The 23,047-nt window shown below is 41.3% G+C and overlaps 1 protein-coding gene across 1 annotated transcript in view; it reads left to right on the forward strand.

Annotated features, from left to right (window-relative positions):
- Window positions 1-23,047, forward strand: part of HSD11B2 (hydroxysteroid 11-beta dehydrogenase 2) — an 82,952-nt gene that overhangs the window by 42,910 nt on the left and 16,995 nt on the right. Inside the window, exon 2 of the mRNA XM_073605423.1 lies at window positions 15,628-15,840. Within this exon, the coding sequence (XP_073461524.1) occupies window positions 15,628-15,840 (213 nt within the window). The remainder of the gene's footprint in view (window positions 1-15,627; window positions 15,841-23,047) is intronic.

Below are 23,047 nucleotides of genomic sequence, written 5' to 3' on the forward strand. Positions count from 1 at the left end.
AATATGTTTATTGAAAATATTAAGTACAGATTGACTCATTAATAAACATAAGTAACACATGAATCATTGATAACACATCAGCTACGGTAGACTGAGTTCAAGGCAAGTTAAGGACAAGTTGGGTAGGTTGATTTTCTAGGTTTAATAATCATTCACTGGGACAGTAGATTATGCTGTGATGTAGAGTTCCAAATGACTTTTAGGCAGTGTGTAAGATTTATTTCTACTAAGAACTTTTTACTAGTAAGGGTACCCATACATGGTGTAAGGAACCCTGAGGCAGCATTGAATGTTGTATGCTGCCCTAAACTTAATTTCATGTGCCACCCCCTCTGTTAGACACTGCAATAGTTGCTATAAGAAAGCCTCTAGACTTCAAGTCTGAATTAGTAACATGTTCCACCATTCTATATGGCCAACTTTGATCACACAGAATTGTTAATAAGAAAAATCCTTTAGTCATGCTATGAAGCTGATAGTGCTATAGCATAACTTTGTAATTAAACGGAAGTAGGGATCAGAACATGGTGTACCATTCAGTTCATGTATCAACATCTATTTAATCACGACACTTGTAATTGCTTCATTACCTACCCCCTAGGTGGAAAAAAAAACATAACCATAACATGTTCTGCTTGACTGGTCTTGTTGAGCAAGACAAAGTGCACTAGTCAACAAATAACCACCCATGGTAACATCCACAAATCATCTTTTAATAAAATAACATCAACCAGATAAAGTCAGAATGGTTACGGGTTATTCATTTTGGATGGCACTTCTGCTTTATTGAACCAGTCCACATTGAATGAACCTGGTAATATATATAGACCCTATTAGGTAAGGCGAAGAGCAATATGCTAAGTGCACTAACTTGTAGCGGTCAATTGAAATTCATGTTTCATTGTGTTACTATATTTTACACACCACAGTTTCGCTTTGCATTGATTTTGTTTTTCAAAAATTGAGAACAGAAAGTTCTATGTTTGAAACCTGTTCTAAAGGACTAGCAGAAGTCATATGACCTATTAATGGAAAGGCATTATTTGAAATATATATAAGTCTATTTTTAAAGCCCAACTGTAGCCAACATGTATTCTTTTCAATTTTGAATAGTGCACAGTACGGTGATGACTTATTTCAGGCTTTTGCTGTCGTCTGTGACCACTGTAGAATTATTTCTATCCTTGATATATACAAATATTACAGCAAAGAACAAGACTTTGTATATACCTCCTTAGGTGGAATGCAGAAAAAGTATTCATATATAAAATCTTAGTATTTTATTGGACATACAACAAATATTAAAAAGTTGTTAAAATCATGGTACACCACCTTCATAGAGAAGACGACTCTGTATGCCGATGATGTGGTATTATTTTTAGATGACCCGACCACGTCCCTTCCTCAGGCCTTGTCCATTTTAGATCATATTGCCACCTTTTCGGGACTGCAAGTCAACTGGCACAAATCTACTATTCTGACAAGAACCTTGGAAGGAGGGGGGCCTAGCTGTGCCAAATTTCTATAAATATTTCTTGGCAGGACAACTGGTAATGGTAAATAGATGGCTTACTAGTCCATATGATGATGCTGTGGTTGCCGTTGAGGCGGCGCAAGTGGGTTCATATGAAGCATTGGCCCACATAGTATATAGAGGGTCCAAGTATCCTTATGTTTTAACTACATCTATGAGGTTGGTTCTACATGCATGGGTAGCTGCCCATGGAGAGGAATTTGGGGGTCATTTACCACTCTCATTCCATGCTCCTTTGTGGAGAAATCCTAATCTGCTTCACTTTTTTGTTTTTGAAGATCAGGTTGTCTGGACGAAATTTGGGATTAAAAAGATTAGTGATATCACCACAAATGGGCAGTTAAAATCCTTTGATGAACTGAAATCTCTATACTAGCTACCAAATAAGATTTTTTTTTCATTATATACAGTTAAGACACGCATACCAGGCGCAATTTGGACACGCTTCAGCCACATACTCAGTGTCCGTCCTCAAATCCATTTTAAGGGAAGACGATCTCCATAAGCCTCTATCTACCATTTATAAGTTCCTCTTTCCTGAGACTGATCGGCTCATGAGTGTGTGTAGATCTAAGTGGGTGTCAGTAGTCCCTGATTTGGACACAGAGGATGTCTGCACCCTTCACCAGACTAATTTTAGCCGGTGATCAACTGATCCATTCTAAATTTCTCCACCGTATATGTGTGTATATATATTTATATATATATATATATATATATATATATATATATATATAACCCCAGCGAAGATAGCAAAGATTTTTGGCTCTGTCACCTCTTCTTGCTGGCGTTGTCCTACGGGGGGAGCTGACTTCATGCACATTCTGGGAATGTCCTGGTATACAGAGGTATTGGAAGGATATTTTGTTGTGTGTACAGGAGGTGACTACTATCCCTTTAAGTCCTTCTATAAGACATTGCTTGGTTTGATGGATGATTTGGCCCCCTCCACAGCTATACGGACCTTACTTACCTTATTCATTTTTCATGCTAGGAAGTGTAGTCCTTTCTTGGAAGAAGTTTAATCCCCCATCTGTAGAGTCCTGGAAGGTTTCGGTGAACAAAGCCCTGCCATTTTATAAAGCCACATACTTGAACAGAGGGGCGCTACTAAAGTTTGATAAGGTTTGGGGAGGATGGATGGCTTCTCCTATGGCATTGGATACACTTTACACTTTAACTACTAGCAATAATTCTTGACTTATGTTCAGTCAGGCCCTAAGCAAGTTGTAGCTATTGCATTTCATTTAGATTGGCATCTTGGCTGTTTTTCCCATCACACCTCTGTTTGGCAGATATCCTGCTGTTTGCATCCCCCTCCCAGTTACAGTTGGTTTTGTGCTCCATTGTCATACTTGAAACCTGTAGCCTGTTCATCGTTCCTCTCTTCAATGTACCAACATGGAATGTGGAAATGCTTCAAAAGAAAAATATTATTAAAAATAAAAGAGTTATCCTTTTTATAATCTATTTCTAAATGTCTCAAATGCAAATAATTTTAGTAATGCAAATATTCCACTGACAGGTTTTCAGAAATATAGAAGCAGGGATGACAACATGTAAAAATAATATTTCAAGTCTCTTGTTAAATAACATATATATTTTTTTAATGTTAAGAAGTTGAATGCCATCAGCACTATGGACAGCACTTTGTCTTACTTTTTATTTTAAAATGTGCTCACTTAAAGCAGAACTACACTGTATATGAGCACCACAAACCAAAGACGCTATATAATTAAGGTTTAAAATTCAGAGCAAACTAACCTATCAATCCATGTCTCCATGCTTTATTTTGCTGATAAATCACTTTTTTCTCAGAAATCATGTGACCATTTTGAGTAAGGGCAGGTGATTCATGCAGCATTTACTTCCTGGAACTGCCACTAGCTCAGACATGCAGGCAGGAGAGTATGCTTATCTGTGAAAACCCCTCCCCTTTCCTGAAGACCCCTGGGATGTATGACGACATGTGCCTAGGCCAGAAACCATGAAGTAACTTAAAAAATGTAAAAATACAAGAAAAAAAAACCTGTTAAAACTAGTAAATATAATATAACTTCCTATCTATTTAGTTATAAGACCCTGCCGCCTGACCATTCATTTCAACATCAATCTTCCCATGTGCATTTAATGTATTTTAGGCATGTTATTTACATTTAAAAACCCTGAGATCTTGGATGTGATGTCAGCAGCTCCACCAGACTCAGAGCTGTCACTCAAGTCAAACTCTATAACATTGATGGCGAACTTTGCAAAGCAGATGTTTTGGAACTACATTTCCCATGATGCTCAACTACACTGCAGAGTAGCATCATGGGAAATATAGTTCCAAAACATCTGGGGTGCAAAGGTTCGCCATCGCTGCTCTATAGTATTATCTTTCTCTCCTTCCAGCTACAGCACAACTACATAGAAGGTTATAAAGTAACTAGAAACGCTTAGACCAGCAGGGGGCTATGACGTGCAAGGAGGAGGTTGAGCTAAGGAATTTACTCTTACCGAAATAGTCACATTTACTAACAAGTTTGGAGGCACAATGCAAGTCAATAAAAAATTGTTTATGCGAACGTCTAGCACTGCTGTACACTGCTGATCATAGCAGGTCGCTCATTGTACACCTCCTCCATTCAGAAAAGGCATTTTCAGTGAAAGCAAGGCTTTCTTTGGAGGAAGGGAGATCATGACATCCATCCACCCCTCCTCCAACCAAAAGAAGCCTTGCAATCAGTAAAAAGATTACAAGGCTTTTTTTAACCACTTGCCGACCGCCTCACGACGATGTACATCGGCAGAATGGCACGGGCAGGCAGAATCACGTACCTGTGTGTGATCTGCCTCTCGTGGGCAGGGGGGTCCGATCTGACCCCCCCCCCCCCGGTGCCCGAGGCGGTCAGCACTTGTCCCCCGGCGATCGGAGGTGAGGGGGGGCCATACATTCGTGGTCCCCCCCTCCCGATCGCTCCCAGCCAATGGGATCATTTCCCTGCCAATGTATAGTACACAGAGGCAGAGGAAATTATGTCATCTCTTCTCGGCTCGGTATTTTCCGTTCCGGCGCCGAGGAGAGAAGACTGTAATGTGAGTGCACCAACACAACACATCACAGTAGAACATGCCAGGCACACATTACATCCCCTATCCCCCCCCCCCCCCCCCCCGTCACACTGACACCAAGTAGGTTTTTTTTTTTTTTTTTTCTGATTACTGCATTGGTGTCAGTTTGTGACAGTTAGTGTGGTAGGGCAGTTAGTGGTGGCCCCCTTTAGGTCTAGGATTCCCCCCTAATAAAGTTTTAACCCCTTGATCACCCCCCCCCCCGTCACCAGTGTCGCTAAGCGATCATTTTTCTGATCGCTGTATTAGTGTCACTGGTTACGCTAGTTAGGGAGGTAAATATTTAGGTTCGCCGTCAGCGTTTTATAGTGTCAGGGACCCCCATATACTACCTAATAAATGCTTTAACCCCTTGATTGCCCCCTAGTTAACCCTTTCACCACTGATCACCATATAACCGTTACGGGTGACGCTGGTTAGTTCGTCTATTTTTTATAGTGTCAGGGCACCCGCCGCTTATTACCGAATAAAGGTTTAGCCCCGGCGGTGATATGCGTTGCCCCAGGCAGCGTCAGATTAGCGCCAGGACTGCTAGCACCCACGCACGCAGCATACGCCTCCCTTAGTGGTATAGTATCTGAACGGATCAATATCTGATCCGATCAGATCTATACTAGCGTCCCAAAAACGCAGTGTTAGCGGGATCAGCCCAGATACCTGCTAGCACCTGCGTTTTGCCCCTCCGCCCGTCCCAGCCCACCCAAGTGCAGTATCGATCGATCACTGTCACTTACAAAACACTAAACACATAACTGCAGCGTTCACAGAGTCAGGCCTGATCATTGAGATCGCTAACAGTTTTTTTGGTAGTGTTTTGGTGAACTGGCAAGCACCAGCGGCCTAGTACACCCCGGTCGTAGTCAAACCAGCAATGCAGTAACACTTGGTGACGTGGCGAGTCCCATAAGTGCAGTTCAAGCTAGTGAGGTGGCAAGCACAAGTAGCATCCCGCTGCCACCAAGAAGAAGACAAACACAGGCCCGTCGTGCCCATAATGACCTACCTGCTGCATTTGCCAATCCTAATTGGGAACCCACCACTTCTGCAGCGCCTGTACTTCCCCCATTCACATCCCCAACCAAATGCAGTCGGCTGCATGAGAGGCATTTTCTTTATGTCCTCTCGAGTACCCCTACCCAATGAACCCCCCCTAAAAAGATGTCGTGTCTGCAGCAAGCACGGATATAGGCGTGACACCCGCTATTATTGTCCCTCCTGTCCTGACAATCCTGGTCTTTGCATTGGTGAATGTTTTGAACGCTACCATACACTAGTTGAGTATTAGCGTAGGGTACAGCATTGCACAGACTAGGCACACTTTCACAGGGTCTCCCAAGATGCCATCGCATTTTGAGAGACCCAAACCTAGAACCGGTTACAGTTATAAAAGTTAGTTACAAAAAAAAGTGTAAAAAAAAACAAAAAAATATATAAAATAAAAAAAATAGTTGTCATTTTATTGTTCTCTCTCTCTCTATTCTCTCTCTGTCGTTCTGCTCTTTTTTACTCTATTCTATTCTGCAATGTTTTATTGTTATTGTGTTTTACCATGTTTGCTTTTCAGGTATGCAATTTTTTATACTTTACCGTTTACTGTGTTTTATTGTTAACCATTTTTTTGTCTTCAGGTACGCCATCCACGACTTTGAGTGGTTATACCAGAATGATGCCTGCAGGTTTTTTTTTTTTTAACAGAAAAGTTTTTATTTATAACAAATACAAAAATAATACAAAAGAAAACAAACAAAACACGGTACATCATAAGTATATCTTAGCAATGTAACCTATCTAGAGAAAAAAAAAATAATAGATCACAATTGAATAGGACGGATGTAATTTGATGATGCTACAAAGATCTGTTCCGAAGTATAATGCGGAGCATGGTATTCTGGCCTGGCCCATGTGTTGGTATAAAAAAGTGTCCATATAGTTGACCATATAATTGATGGGGAAGAGTGGGAGGAGGAAAGGGGATTATATTAGACCTAGCTATATTACTGTGTCTTCTCAGGCATATACTTGACTATGACAGGTCAATTAGGCTTGTTAGTTGGGTACACATGAACAGAAGGGCTCAGCGTACCTACAGGGCTTCTTTGGGGAGGCAGAGGGCTTCACCTATAGGTTCCTGTGATTTCTGTCTCAGTCATATTGGGTAAGCAAGTGTTATCTCTATCACCTGTTTGTGAGAAATATTTCAAGGCCTGGTTAGTCAACCCATATACCCATCAGTATCTTTATTTACTGAGCTATATTCGTGGGCCGGGTCAAACCGAAGGTGATCTAGTGCTCACCCATGACTTCCACACCTTGTCAAATTTTTGGGGACATTTGCGACCCATATACGTTAATTTGTATAAGGGTAGCATCGTATCCACCAGGGCACGCCATTGATTCACCGTGGGAGGAGTCATTAGTTTCCATTGTTGGAGGAGGGCTTTTCTGGCATAAAAGCATAAATAAAATAATAGTAATTTGTCATATGTGGAGTGAGTTATCAATTCAGTAATTCCCAAGATAAGAATCTTAGGATCCAGGGGTACAGACAGGTTGGTGACAGAGTTAATTTCCTCAACCACTTTCTTCCAGTACTCCTGGATGACAGGACACTCCCAGATGACATGGTAAAACGTCCCTACCGATTGCTGACATTTTGTACATTGCTCTGATTGCGTAGGATATATCCGTGCTAGCTTCTGTGGTGTATAGTAAGCTCTGTGTATGAATTTGAGTTGGATAAATCTATCCCTAGCCGAGATCACTGTTGGTATGTAGTTTTGAATTGCCAGTTCCCATTGTTCGTCAGAGAGATCAGTGATGTCTGTCTTCCACATCTGCAGTAGATGTGGGGTCTTCTCTGCGTCTCCGCAGGTAAGGCGTAGGTATATGGAAGACATTATCTTGTCTACCCCCCGTGAGGTAAGGAAACTTTCCACCATATTTGGGACCACTGTAACCACTCTGGGGAACTGCGCTTGCGTAGCATGTTTCATCTGAAGATATCGAAATAGCATCCAGGAAGGAAGCTGGTAGGTCGTTTTGAGTTCTGGGAATGGGAGAATTTTTCCGTTAGGCATAATCTGCTTAATCTTCACTATCCCAAATTTAGCCCAAATCCTGGGGTCTGGGATGGATCTAAAGTGTGGAAGTTTGGGATTACCCCATAGTGGGGTGTGAGGGGAGATAGTATCTTGTTTGGCTATAGCTGCAGTGACCTTATCCCATACTTGTAGTGTGGTGCGCATTGGTAGGGTTACATGTGAGCTAGCCTTTACTCCTCTATAAACAAGGTTCGTGAGAGCTGAGTAGGAACCCATTATAGCTGCTTCAAGATTTACCGCAGGGTTTGATCTAGGCTGTTTGAACCACCAGCGAACAGTGACTAGCACTGCCGCCCAGTAATATTTCTGAAAGCATGGTAATGCCAGGCCTCCAGAAGACAGGGGAAGTTGTAGCTTGGCTTTCGCTATTCTTGGAGTTTTCCCTCCCCATATAAAAGAGGAGATTACCCCGTCTAGTTTGCGGAAAAAAGAAACAGGGATTGGGACCGGGGTGTTCCTAAAAATGTATAAGAACTCAGGGAGGAATGTCATTTTTAATAGATTCACCCTTCCCACTGGTGTCAGTGGAAGCATTTTCCAGGCCTGACATCTTGCAATAAGGGTTTGAAGGATTGGGTATAGATTATGCGTCAGGTATTGGGTCAGGTCTCTACATATCTCGATACCAAGATATCTAAACTGGGTGACTCTGCGGAGGGGGGTCAGGTCAGGTGTGGGGGGGTTATTATCAGAGAGGCTGAACAGACTAGATTTACTCCAATTAATTTTGACCCCAGAGAAATCTCCATAATAGTTTATTATTTCTAGAGCCGCAACTAAAGAATGGGTATCGTCGCCTAGATATAAAAGCGTGTCATCCGCGTATAACGAGAGTCGTTCCATCAGTGGTCCCATCTCCAGACCCCTCACCGCAGAAGCCGAGCGGAGCAATATAGCCATAGGTTCAATGGCCAGGGCGAAAAGCCCTGGGGACAGTGGGCATCCTTGCCTTGTCCCTCTGCATAGTTGGAAGGGGGGGAGAGGAGACCACCTGCACGTACCCTAGCCGATGGGGATTTGTAGAGTAGTTTGACCCAGCTGATAAATTTAGTTCCGAATCCAAATTTAGACATTACCTCCCAGAGAAAGGCCCACTCAACCGAGTCGAAGGCCTTCTCGGCGTCTAGCGAGGCCACCACTCCACTCTCCTTAGGGTCACGGGGCAGCACTATGTTAGTATGGAGTCTGCGGATGTTTATGTCGGTGCCTTTGCCCGGCATAAACCCGGTCTGGTCACCATGTATTAGGGAGAGTATCACCGAGTTTAATCTACCCGCCAGAATCTTAGTAAGGATTTTGGCATCCACGTTCAATAAAGAAATGGGCCAGTAGGACGAGCACATTTCCGGGTCCTTCCCTGGTTTTGGAATGACAACAATCACAGCCTCCATCATTGAGGGTGGGAGACATTGTTGAGCCAGTGCTTTAGTGATCGTGGAGTGGAAGTGGGGGCCTAATATTTCCAGGTTAGTTTTGTAAAACTCCGTGGGCAATCCGTCAGGTCCCGGAGTCTTACCTGCCTGAAGTGACTTAATGGCTCTCTGGACTTCTTTTAGGGTTATGGGAACTTCCAGCGCCTGGCTCGCTTCTGTTGTTAAAGTAGGGAAGTCTATCTTTTGGAGAAATAGATTTAATTCCTCAGGGGAGTATGTTGCTCTGGATGTATAGAGTTGCTGATAATACCGCTCAAATCGCGCATTAATATGCACGGGGTCAGAGAGCAAAGTATCATCTTCATCTCTAATATTTGCAATACAGGAGCTTCCAGCCCGTTCTGTTGCCAGCCAGGCTAGCAATCTACCCGATCGTTCGCCCTGCTCAAATATGCGTTGAGTCTGGGCAAGGAGGAAGCGCCGGCAGGAGGCTGCACGAATAAGCGCCACCTCCCTATATGCCGTGAGCATATCAGTATGTGTGGCCTGATCTGGTGAGGCTGTATATTGGATCTCAAGTCTTAGTGCCCTTTTTTCTGCCGTCGAGAGCTCCAGTTTCGACTCTTTCCTAATTTTAGAAATGTTAAACTGGTGTCTGCCCCTGGCAAACGCCTTGAATGCGTCCCATACCACTGGTGGAGGGGCCGTGTGATCATTATGTGTCCAGTATTCCCCAAGCTCCATTAACATTATCGGTTCCATTTTCTCATCAGTGATCCAGTATCTGGAAAGTCTCCACAGTCCCGCACTAGCTGCTGAGCCTGTGGAGAGATCCAGCATGACAGGGGTATGGTCCGATATGCCACGTGGCAGAAGGGAGATAGCGGACACCCGGGATAGCAGGGGGTCAGTAACATAGATTAGGTCAATGCGTGATAATGTTGCGTGGGTAGCAGAGTGACAGGAAAATTGTCTACCCTGTGGATTTTTCCATCTCCACGTATCATAGAGGCCATACACCTCCGCCCAACGAGACAGCGCTGTTTCGGTCGTCTGACCTGGGTGTAATTTATCAGCACTGGGGTTGGGGGTCATGTTGAAGTCACCTGCTATGATTATATTAGGGGTGGAATAGCCTGCAATAATAGTTTGAATTTTATGCAGAATCGTCATTTTGGCCGGTGGTGGTACATATACCCCTACTATTAACATTTCCAATCTGTCACACAGTGCGTGTAAAATTACATATTGCCCGTCCGGGTCTAGGCGAAGGTCGAGAAGCACAAAGGGGAGCGCCTTGTGTATAAGGACACTAACTCCCCGGGAGTGGGAGGAGTATGTGGAATGGAAATATGACCCCACCCATGGCTTCTTGAGGGAAAGTATCTTTGAGCCCGTAAGATGGGTTTCCTGGAGTAAGCAAATGTGCGGGTGATATTTTTTCAAATATGAAAATACTAGGGATCTCTTAAATTTGGAATTGAGCCCCCGCACATTCCAAGATATCACTCTAAGGGGGACCATACTTGTAAGTGGGCAATCATCACGACCGCACCATCCTCCGGACCTCCACCCAGACCCAGGCACATATCCAGCATACCTGATTCACTATCAAGTACATTTTCTACTCCTAATAAACAGGTCAAGTAGAATTCTGTCATATGAGCATCATCACAAACATATTTTATGGTGTACCGTTGAACAAAACCCCTTCCCCCCCTCCCCACGCAACCCCTTAAACTCAGGTGCGTTTGATCACCCAAACAATGCACGACTTTAAGTCCTTGGGAGGCGATGCGCCAACAGGGCGCCTCGGAGGCACAAGGTTTAGGTATCATCTTGGTATCATTCTTTTCAGCCAGCGGTCGGCTTTCATGTAAAAGCAATCCTAGCGGCTAATTAGCCTCTAGACTGCTTTTACAAGCAGTGGGAGGGAATGCCCCCCCCCCACAGTCTTCCGTGTTTTTCTCTGGCTCTCCTGTCTCAACAGGAAACCTGAGAATGCAGCCGGTGATTCAGCCAGCTGACCATAGAGCTGATCAGAGACCAGAGTGGCTCCAAACATCTCTATGGCCTAAGAAACCGGAAGCTACGAGCATTTCATGACTTAGATTTCGCCGGATGTAAACAGCGCCATTGGGAAATTGGGAAAGCATTTTATCACACCGATCTTGGTGTGGTCAGATGCTTTGAGGGCAGAGGAGAGATCTAGGGTCTAATAGACCCCAATTTTTTCAAAAAAGAGTACCTGTCACTACCTATTGCTGTCATAGGGGATATTTACATTCCCTGAGATAACAATAAAAATGATTAAAAAAAAAAAAAAATGAAAGGAACAGTTTAAAAATAAGATAAAAAAGCAAAAAAATTATAAATTAAAAAAAAAAAAAAAAAAAAAGCACCCCTGTCCCCCCCTGCTCTCGCGCTAAGGCGAACGCAAGCGTCGGTCTGGCATCAAATGTAAACAGCAATTGCACCATGCATGTGAGGTATCACCACGAAGATCAGATCGAGGGCAGTAATTTTAGCAGTAGACCTCCTCTGTAAATCTAAAGTGGTAACCTGTAAAGGCTTTTAAAGGCTTTTAAAAATGTATTTATTTTGTTGCCACTGCACGTCTGTGCGCAATTTTAAAGCATGTCATGTTTGGTATCCATGTACTCGGCCTAAGATCATCTTTTTTATCTCATCAAACATTTGGGCATTATAGTGTGTTTTAGTGCATTAAAATTTTAAAAAAGTATGCTTTTTCCCCAAAAAATGCGTTTGAAAAATCGCTGCGCAAATACTGTGTGAAAAAAAGAAATGAAACACCCACCATTTGAATCTGTAGGACATTTGCTTTAAAAAAAATATATAATGTTTGGGGGTTCAAAGTAATTTTCTTGCAAAAAAAAAAATAATTTTTTCATGTAAACAAAAAGTGTCAGAAAGGGCTTTGTCTTCAAGTGGTTAGAAGAGTGGGTGATGTGTGACATAAGCTTCTAAATGTTGTGCATAAAATGCCAGGACAGTTCAACCCCCCCCCCCCCCAAATGACCCCATTTTGCAAAGTAGACACCCCAAGCTATTTGCTGAGAGGCATGTCGAGTCCATGGAATATTTTATATTGTGACACAAGTTGCGGGAAAGAGACAAATTTTTTTTTTTTTTTGCACAAACTTGTCACTAAATGATATATTGCTCAAACATGCCATGGGAATATGTGAAATTACACCCCAAAATACATTTTATTGCTTCTCCTGAGTACGGGGATACCACATGTGTAAGACTTTTTGGGAGCCTAGCCGCGTACGGGACCCCGAAAACCAAGCACCGCCTTCAGGCTTTCTAAGGGCGTAAATTTTTGATTTCACTCTTCACTGCCTATCACAGTTTCGGAGGCCATGGAATGCCCATGTGGCACAAAACCCCCCCAAATGACCCTATTTTGGAAAGTAGACACCCCAAGCTATTTGCTGAGAGGTATAGTGAGTATTTTTGCAGACCTCACTTTTTGTCACAAAGTTTTGAAAATTGAAAAAAGAAAAAAAAAAGTTTTTTCTTGTCTTTCTTCATTTTCAAAAACAAATGAGAGCTGCAAAATACTCACCATGCCTCTCTGCAAATATCTTGGGGTGTCTACTTTCCAAAATGGGGTCATTTGGGGGGGGGGGGGGGGTTGTGCCACCTTGGCATTCCATGGCCTCCGAAACTGTGATAGGCAGTGAAGAGTGAAATAAAAAATTTACACCCTTAGAAATCCTGAAGGTGGTGATTGGTTTTCGGGGCCCCGTATGTAGCTAGGCTCCCAAAAAGTCCCACACATGTGGTATCCCCATACTCAGGAGAAGCAGCTAAATGTATTTTGGGGCGCAATTCCACATATGCCCATGGCCCGTGTGAGCAATATATCATTTAGTGACAACTTTGTGCAAAAAAAAAAAAATTTGTCACTTTCCCGCAACTTGTGTCAAAATATAAAATATTCCATGGACTCAACATGCCTCTCAGCAAATAGCTTGGGGTGTCTACTTTCCAAAATTGGGTCATTTGGGGGGGGGGGGGGGTTGTGCCATCTGGGTATTTTATGGCCTTTAAAACTGTGATAGGTAGTGAGGAGTGAAATAAAAAATTTACGCCCTTAGAAATCCTGAAGGCGGTGATTAGTTTTCGGGGCCCCGTATGCGGCTAGGCTCCCAAAAAGTCCCACACGTGGTATCCCCATACTCAGGAGAAGCAGCTGAATGTATTTTGGGGTGCAATTCCACATATGCCCATGGCCTGTGTGAGCAATATATCATTTAGTGACAACTTTTTGTAATTTTTTTTTTTTTTGTCATTATTCAATCACTTGGGACAAAAAAATTAATATTCAATGGGCTCAACATGCCTCTCAGCAATTTCCTTGGGGTGTCTACTTTCCGAAATGGGGTCATTTGGGGGGGGTTTGTACTGCCCTGCCATTTTAGCACCTCAAGAAATGACATAGGCAGTCATAAACTAAAACCTGTGTAAATTCCAGAATGTACCCTAGCTTGTAGGCGCTATAACTTTTGCGCAAACCAATAATTATACGCTTATTGACTTTTTTTTTACCAAAGACATGTGGCCGAATACATTTTGGCCTAAATGTATGACTAAAATTGAGTTTATTGGATTTTTTTAATAACAAAAAGTAGAAAATATCATTTTTTTTTCAAAATTTTCGGTCTTTTTCCATTTATAGCGCAAAAAAAAAAAACCGCAGAGGTGATCAAATACCATCAAAAGAAAGCTCTATTTGTGGGCAGAAAAGGACGCAAATTTCGTTTGGGTACAGCATTGCATGACCGCGCAATTAGCAGTTAAAGCGACACAGTGCCAAATTGTAAAAAGTGCTCTGGTCAGGAAGGGGGTAAATCCTTCCGGGGCTGAAGTGGTTAAACAATGAGTGACCTACTATGATCACTCTACTGCAGTCGGAACTACAAGTCTCTGCACTGGACGCTCAGAACTTACAGTATTGCGGCGGCTGAATGCAAGCAAACGTTTTACCAAATGGAACAGCCAAACATAGCACACACATTCACAGGGGTAATGGCTGAAAACAGTTTTTGTTCCCAGAGTTCAGCTTTAACCTTCACTAGGATGTTGACGAGAGGAGGAACCTGGAAAAGTGAAATATTAGCAGATGAAACTTTAGCTTAACAATTCCAATAAAAATTGTTGTGATATTTCTTTTGTTTTTCTTTCTGTCATACTGTGATTTTTATAGATAAGTGTCTATCTTGCTTTGCATTTGCTTATTACGGCTAGGATGAGAATAACGGTATTGTAGGACAATTGACTGTTTGATGAAACATGAACTTAACTGTAAATTGTACCCAAAGAGTATTTAATACTTAATGTCATCTCTCATGGAAGACTGGTATTGTACACTGTATTTTTTTTTTTTTGCTTCTGTTCTCTTGGTAAATTCAATAAACATTTATTGGATTATAAAGTGTATGTAACCCCCCCCCCTCCTCTTGTAATAAAAAAATGGCTCAGGATTTTTCTTTGTTTTCCCAAATAAATTTTAAAAAGTTTCAGTCACTGCCTAATTTTGCTTTTGATTTCTTTTGTGAAAGAAGTTCATGCAGGTTGCCTCAGTGCAATTGTTCTCCAAGCCATATAAACCAGTAGTGTAATGGTAAATTCTGACACCAAGTCAGGGTTATCGGTTACCCTTGCAATGTGCTGTACTTCAGATTATTTAAGGTTTTTCAGTATGTTTAGAGCTAGCGATGCAAGGACAGACAATGATTGTAGTATAACAATTAGCTCCTTTATTAAAGACCTCACAACTGAACAAAAATAATACTACGTTCAAGATAAAGAACTAATCTAAAGCTAAGTTAAGATTACCATATTGCTATGGATGCCATAAAATACTTGAATGCCTTGTCAAAGAAAAAGTTGACTAGTTATCTGTCTGGTAGGTGGCAAGTCAAATATTCAATATGGGCAGCACAGTGGATTAGTGTTTAGCACTTTATGCCTTGCAGCCCTAAGGTCCTCAGTTTGAATCCCAACCAGGACACTATGCTAAAGAAATGTGCTTGTTTTCCCGGTGCTTGTTTGGGTTTCCTCAGGATACCCTGATTTCCTTCTACACTCCAAAGACATGCTGGCAGGTAAACTGGGACTAAAATGTGTATGTACTGTATGCATGCAAGATAGGGACCTTATACTGTAAACTCCTTGAGGAATGTGCAATATGTAAAGTGCTCAAAGTAAGATTCCAGTCAAAATGTTCTCTGGCATCTCCTCCACGGTCTGTTTCTATCCCTCTGTCACCTAAAGATCCAGCAAATCCTCACAAAATGTTGATTGATTGGGCTTCTGATGAGTTGGATTCTTGCCACAGCAGAACAAAAATGTAGAAGTAGTGTCAGGGTCTCTTTGACTAAAACATAAAAGGCAGAATACCTCTACATGGCATGTTTAAAGAAAGCATATAATTCCACAAATTTGACTACAGACTCTTTTACCTTTCATTCAGGATGCGATTCTGGATTTGGAAAGGCAGCTGCTCAGAGAATGGATGAGATGGGCTTTAAGGTGATTGCGACTGTGCTGGATCTTAGAAGCCCAGGGGCCAAAGATCTCCAGAAGAGTTGTTCAGATCGCCTGACAATCATTCAAATGGATCTGACGAAACCTGAGGACATCAAGAGAGCCCAGCAAGTGGCAAAGGAGCAGACACATGAAACTGGTATGTGAATTCCCTCTAACATCAGACATAGCACCAGAACCCCACTTAATGCAAGAATACTAATCAAAAGATTGACAAAAATGACTATAATCATTATATTGATATTTGTTGACCTACCTTCAGTTTGTACTTGCTACTCTGAAGAGCAATGTGTACAGCAGGTATTTACAAAGCTTTTAGCAAGCTTTCATCACCTACTGTGAAGCTCTGAAAGCACCGGTTTAGTTCTGCTAGTATTAAACATGTGTCTCAATGGAATAGCTGGCTGGAATCTTTCAACCACTTCAGTCAATGCTTATTAAAAAAAAAAAAAAACTCCTGGAGTATGGTAATGGCTTATTTAAAGCAACATCTAGCACTCTCAATATGATCTGTGTCCAACAGTTCCAAATTGGAGGTGGAAAAGCAGGCAACATTTCATATTTCCCAGAAATCCCAAACCTTTGCATGATCTGAGTGGTAGTCATTCGGGTCCAGCAGACAGGAATGAGAGTTACTGCAGGATGTTCATGGAAAATTCACTTTAAAGAGACTCTGCAGAGCACCCTCTTTGAAGACTTTCCATGAAAAACCTCCAGCCCCCCAAATCAGATTGCCTACAAAGGCTTTTTAAAAAGAAGTCTAGCAGGATTTTCCAGCTTTCCCAGGAGGCAGTGGTGAGGTGTGGTGATGGATGTCCGCAGGCAACAGCTGATCGCCAAGGAGAGAGGCTGGACAGAGCTCTGCATATGTAAACAATGCAGAGCTCCATTCTGACAGCGGGATGTGATGGATTTTCTTTCCCTGCAAAGCAGCAAACATAGTACACAAAAACACTGGCTAGGCACACATTTAACCCTTTGACCACCCTAGATGTTTAACCCCTTCTGAGTGTCTTTAGTACAGTGACAGTGGATATTTTTAGCACTGATCACTGTATTAGTGTCACTGGTTCCCACAAAGTGTCAAAAGTGTCAGTTCGTGTCAGATTGTTTGCCACAAAATCACAGTCCCACTTCGCTGATCGCCATCATTACTAGTATAAAAAAAAAAATTAATTATGTAGTGTATATACCATAGTTTGTAGTTGCTATAACTTTTGCGCAAACCAATCATTATATGCTTATTGGGATTTTTTTCCAAAAATGTGTAGCAGAATACATATTGGCCTAAATTTATGAAGAAATTAGATTTTTTACACTTTTTATTGGATATGTTTTACAGCAGAAAGTAAAAAATATTATGTTTTTTTTCTTCAAAATTGTTTATAGCGCAAAATAAATAAAAAAAAAAAAAAACAGTGGTGATCAAATACCACCAAAAGAAATCTCTATTTGTGAAAAAAAGAGACAAATTTCATTTGGGTACAGCGTTGCATGACTGCGCAATTGCCAGTTAAAGTAATGCAGTGCCGTATTGCAGAAAATGGCCTGGTCATGAAGGAGGGGTAAATCTTCCAGAGGACAACTCTTTTTGTAGATGATCTAATTTTGGGGGTGGGGGCTTTCTATAGAGCTTCTGATAACCTTCTGTTATCTTTCTCATTCTGTTAGTCATTACACATTGGTCATTTCAGACACTTCAATAAATATGGACCTCTGCCAGTTACCATAGCACATGATAGAAGTTAGATTACTTCTGCTTGGCAGGCTTCTACTGAGGACTAGTAATCTTTCATATCATCTTCAATAATGATTTACTTTATTTTGTTTAATGTTTAAATAAAACATAGTGGCACAGATTTTTATTCAGAGAATACCCCTGATCTCCAAACTGGGAAATATAACCTCTCTGAGGACACACTATCTTAAATCATTAATAGAGATTCAACCTGATTATATTTTTAATTCTTTATGCTTTTTTTTGTTGCATGCTACACTAACTTTCTTAAGATAATTAAACCAGAATTTGCAAGCGTGTATCCAACATTCTTAGCACATACAGCAACAGAAAAAACAAATATAGAAAGCTGTAGACAAAATTTAATTCCCTGTTAAAACCATTAATTTATAATATATATATGCATAATACTTATTGAGAGATCTAGATTATCCCTTTTTTTATTTAGGATTCCAACCAATATTGTAGAGAGTGATGTACACTTGGACTTAACTAGAGTCTATTTTATTGATTAATAATTAATGGAGGTTAACATATGATAAATAGTTTTTGTTTTTATCTAGATTCATTTCCATTCTTTGTACCCATTTCAGCGCTGCATTAGGATGTAATGTCCGTGTGTTGCGTGAGCGGGGACACAAGGAGTGCGCAAGTGCAGTGGAGCTACTTCCGTTCGTAATGAGAGCGTATGAGAGAGTATAAAGGGATAGATTGCCTAGCCATACAGCAAATCCCATGATTAAGTCTTAGTGACGAAACATGTCGGGGTGTGGCTGTACGGCAATCATCCACATGTGACGCGATACGTTGTGATGTGACACACTGCACCAGGAAGTGGGGGATTGGCTCCGAGGAGCGGGTGAGGCTGTAACCAACTGCTGTACACTTTGGGTCCACCGCGACCGCTATACACCGGGTTTATACTGCTTGGGGTTCTTTTGCTGTGAAGTTTTCTCTGCTTGATGTGATTTTATAACATGAGTGCAATGGTGGAAGTGTGTGCTGCTGTTTTATTAAAATTTTAGTACGTTATCACAATATTGGAGCACTTCTTTATTTACATATGAGGAAACCCTGTATGCTGACGGTGTGAGTCTGGAGGTCATTATTCACCCCTTCTGTGTGGGTCAATGCGAGTTTAGCCGAACACGAGAGTGTGAGGCAAAGACAGCTGGTGAGTGCATTTTCTAAAGGGGAGTGGAATCATGGACACGGAGGTGTGGTGGAAGATTCATTAAGTAGAATTCCTTAATTTTTTTCACGTCACAGACTACTCTGCACACTTTTTTGGATCTTTATTATGGACTTTTTTTATTGATATTTTGTGGATGTTCACCTATAAGATTTTAATCACTTTTTTTTTTTTTTTGGATCACGTATGAATATTATTCATTTGAGCACCACTTTATTGTTCATACATCCATCAGCTTATTCACCATCATTGGTGTTTTTCATATTTAGGTGTCACTCATTGTGATATTACTACACTGTAACATGTTGTAGTCAGTCGTTACACTGCTGTTTTATATTTGTTTTTTTAGTTTAGAATTTTTTATTTTCAGCGCCACTATTTTTTTCACTGTTTTTGGGGGGTCATCGTTTTAACAGGGAATTAAATTTTGTCTACACATTTGCTCACACTAAGTGGCTGCTTTAGATATCCACATTTGAATTTTCCAGGAGCGCAGTGTTGCTATTGTAGGGTCGGGCGGATTACCTTTTATACCATCTGTTTTTAAATATAGAAAGCTATTTGAAGTGGAGGGGCAGCATTTTGGCTGCTAAAGTACACATTGAAATAGTCTATATATGTTATAATATTGATTTTTGTCCTTTACCTCTGTTACAGTTGTTTGCATACTATACTACAGTACATACTTGCAAGTTAACTATTGGTTTGAAATTGTATCACCATTCTGATTTTCTTCTAAAATCAACTTTCTAAAATATTTTTATTTCATATTCAAGATGGCTATCGCCCAGCTAACTGTTCAAAAGAATTCTTTTTTATGACTCTGAATTTTTTTATGGGCAGTCTAATCTACTGTTCATTATGCCTTTACCAGTTATTGCTTTGTGACTACTTCAGAGTATGATCAATGTCTTTTTGGATGCTAAACAGGTTGGATAGAGAGTTTTAACATGGCACCTGTATGCGCATATACTTCTATTATTATACACAGTGCTTAAATTCATCCCTGCACTGAATTAATACGCAAGGAGGTAAGGTAAAAAAATCATGGGCACTTACTGCTTTTTAACATGAAAACTCCACCCAGTCTGGTACTTGTTTCAGATGATCTGCTAAGACATACTACATACTAAAGCCATGTACACACGAGCGGAATGTCTGACAGAAAGTCCGACGGAAGTGTTTCATCGTCGATTCCGATCGTGTGTATGCCTCATCGGACTTTTTCTTTTGAAAATTCTGATGGACCTAGAAATAGAACATGTTCTAAATATTTCCGACGGAATCAATTCCTATCGGGAAAACCGCTCGTCTGTATGCTGTTCGACGGACCAAAAACGACGCTTGCTCTGAAGCAAGTACGGTTGACCGTGTGTAGGCAAGACCGCTTGAATGGAATTCCGTTGGAGAAACCTTCGGAGTTTATTCCGACAGCAAAACCGGTCGTGTGAATACAAGAGCAAGAAAATTATTCCCAATTTGGATTATTTTATTAAAACCATATTGAGGTTTTGGTCAGTTGTGACAGTGTATGTATTCTGCGTTATAGACTGCGGAGGGACTCTAACTGGAAGGCCTACATGTAACGTAACATTTTATTGTCTATCATAACCACAGTTGTACTGTTCCATCACTGTATTTCTTTGCTGGAAAACTTAATAAAATCAATATTTGAAAAAAAAAAAAAACGGTTGTGTGTACACGGCCTTAGACTATATTGTCAAAAGTATTGGGACCATTCCTTTAACACCATCAAGTTATTCTTCTCAGGTATTCAGCACTTCATGTCGCTTCAGGATCCTGATAGACCGTCCATTTTTACGACTCATCCTACCAAAGCCATTTTGAAGGGTATCCAGAAAAGGCAGGGACAGTCGCGTTTGATAAGTTTACCAATCACCAGTCAGATGTTCCTAGGAATCTAAGATTTGTAATCCCTTTCACCTTTTGGCACATGTCCCAGCCTCGTCCTCAAGGCAGTCATCTACTTAATTTACTTTGGTTTCCTCGGACCCGGGGAAGTATCCCAAGCCAGCCACAACGCACCGGTGCTCCTCAAAGGCAGTCTCACCAGATTTCCTGATCACTTTTCGCTGCAACTCACCAACAACAAAAACCAACAGACGGGTCAGGGTTTTGGTATTAACTATTACAAAACTATCAATATCTGGTGTCCAGTTGATATTTTGGACCAACTCTCCTCTAAGTTTGCAGCGGCTCCCCTCGACAGCCCATTACTCCCTTTCCCCAAGCAGCCTCTTGCTTCCAAACAGTTAATTTCACACGTCAGAATTTTGCTTGCTAATTTGGGGTTAAATCCAAAGCAATTTTCAGGTCATTCCTTCAGGATTGGGGCAGCGTCCTCAGCATCCAAACAAGGGGTCCTGTCCCACGTTTTTAAATACATGGGGCGTTGACAGTCAGCCTGTTATAGTCAATATATTCCAGATCCCCATGATGAAATTATTCAAGCTTTTGCTACTCTGCTTGATTAGTTGATTCATATGTTTTTATTAAACATTACTTTTCTATACCTACTTTGTGTATTTTTCCCCTCTTTTAAGCATACTGTCCTACGTGACCATGGCACACCCCAGGTCGCTGTAGTTAGGGCAAAGCGTATCCTCAGTATCCAGATTCTGACTACAAGTTAGAAGGCTGGCCATTGGCTAGCCTGAGGTTGTAGGAGGAGTCTGGGGCTTATAATCCCCCCTCCTTTCTTACACACTCGTCGGCTAGAATTTCCGGTTCCCTTGCTTTGTGCACTGGTCCAAATCATTTGGTGGAAGGTGGAATATAGTGTGGGGTTGTATTTCAGGGATTGGGCTTGGATCCTTAGTTCCAGTGAAGAAAACTCTTAAGGCATCAGCATACCAAGACATTTTAGACAATTTCATTGTCCCAACTTTGTGGGAACAGTTTGGGGATGGCCCCTTCCTGTTCCAACATGACTGCACACAAGTGCACAAAGCAAGGTCCATAGAGACATGGATGATGGAACTTGACTGGCCTGCACAGAGTCCTGATCTCAACCCAATAAAACACCTTTTGGGTGAATTAGAGCGGAGCCTGCTAGTCAGGTCAAACATTCCCATAGACACACTCCTAAACTTTGTGGACAGCCTTCCCAGTAGCGTTGAAGCTGTTATAGCTGCAAAGGGTGGGCCAACTCAATATTGAACCATACAAACTAAGACTGGGATCCCATTAAAGTTCGTGTGTGTGTAAAGGCAGGTGTCACAATACTTTTGACAATATAGTGTACATTGGAACTTCACAAAAAAAAAAAAAAATCTTCCCAAATATACATGCCTCAATTAGTATACAAGCCATTAAAATGTTTTGTTATAGTTACCCTTTTGTTCTGATTATATACCTGTTGATCCTGCCAGTGCTTGTGTACATTTTTTATTACCTGTGGTGAGCCATCAATGATAACATTGTGATGCTGAATTCACTGTCAGCCCTCCAATCTGCATCTCCTTAGTCCTGTCAGTGATGATGTCAACACACTGGCATCCACCCCAAATTTGTTGTTGGATCGTAGATAGAGCTGACATAGTTACATCTTACACTGAGTAGTTGTGATAGAGGAATGTCAGTAGACATAGCCCAGACAGGGAAACAACAGATCAAGGTATAAGTAAACATTTGACATGACAAAAAAATTATTAAAACAATGTTTTTTTTTATTTTCATGGATTGCTTTAATTTTCAAGGATTGCTTGAAAGAACTGTTCTTGTTGCACTGTTCCCTGTTTTTGAATGTGTATGTATATTTGCCATCTATTTTAAATTACCTCTAAAACCAAGAAATACCTAGTATGGTTCTACTGAACACCATGACTTGCCATGACTATTGCATGTGTGTTATTTTAAAGTCAATTATTCTCCTATGTAGATGGATTAGGATTTCCTAGTAAGTCAGAAGTGCTTGTAATCACCCTCTAGCACAGCAAAGATGCCCTCAGAAACTCAAACACTGCTGGAAATGGGGACCATCTCGTGCTTTTTTCTGAGCCCCTTCCACAGCCTAGCTGAACGTCATGAACTTCCACGTCCACTGTCCTTAGGGTAGAGGTGCATGAAAAGTCAGTAAGGTTAGTGTATTGTCGGAGATGATTGATTGCATCTGTCTTTAGTTTTTCAAAATAAAATGTGTCACCTAAAAGGAGATCTATTTCTATTGTTTATTTGTGCTGAAATGTATCGCTTCATGATGCCCAACAAATCTGTTTTATTGGTTAAAACTGAACTTCAGGAAACCTTAAAATGCTCGCTTGCAGTGGAGCTGCACCTGCACTGGCTAACTACTCATTTATGCCTAGGAAATTGGACAAGCTTTCTCTGTTCCTGAAGGATAAAAGAGCAGTTAAGCTTTGCAGTCTGGATGCAAGAGAAGATTCTGAGATTTCC

This window comes from Aquarana catesbeiana, linkage group LG11 (assembly GCF_042186555.1).
Source record: "Aquarana catesbeiana isolate 2022-GZ linkage group LG11, ASM4218655v1, whole genome shotgun sequence".
Taxonomy (NCBI): Eukaryota; Metazoa; Chordata; class Amphibia; order Anura; family Ranidae; genus Aquarana; species Aquarana catesbeiana.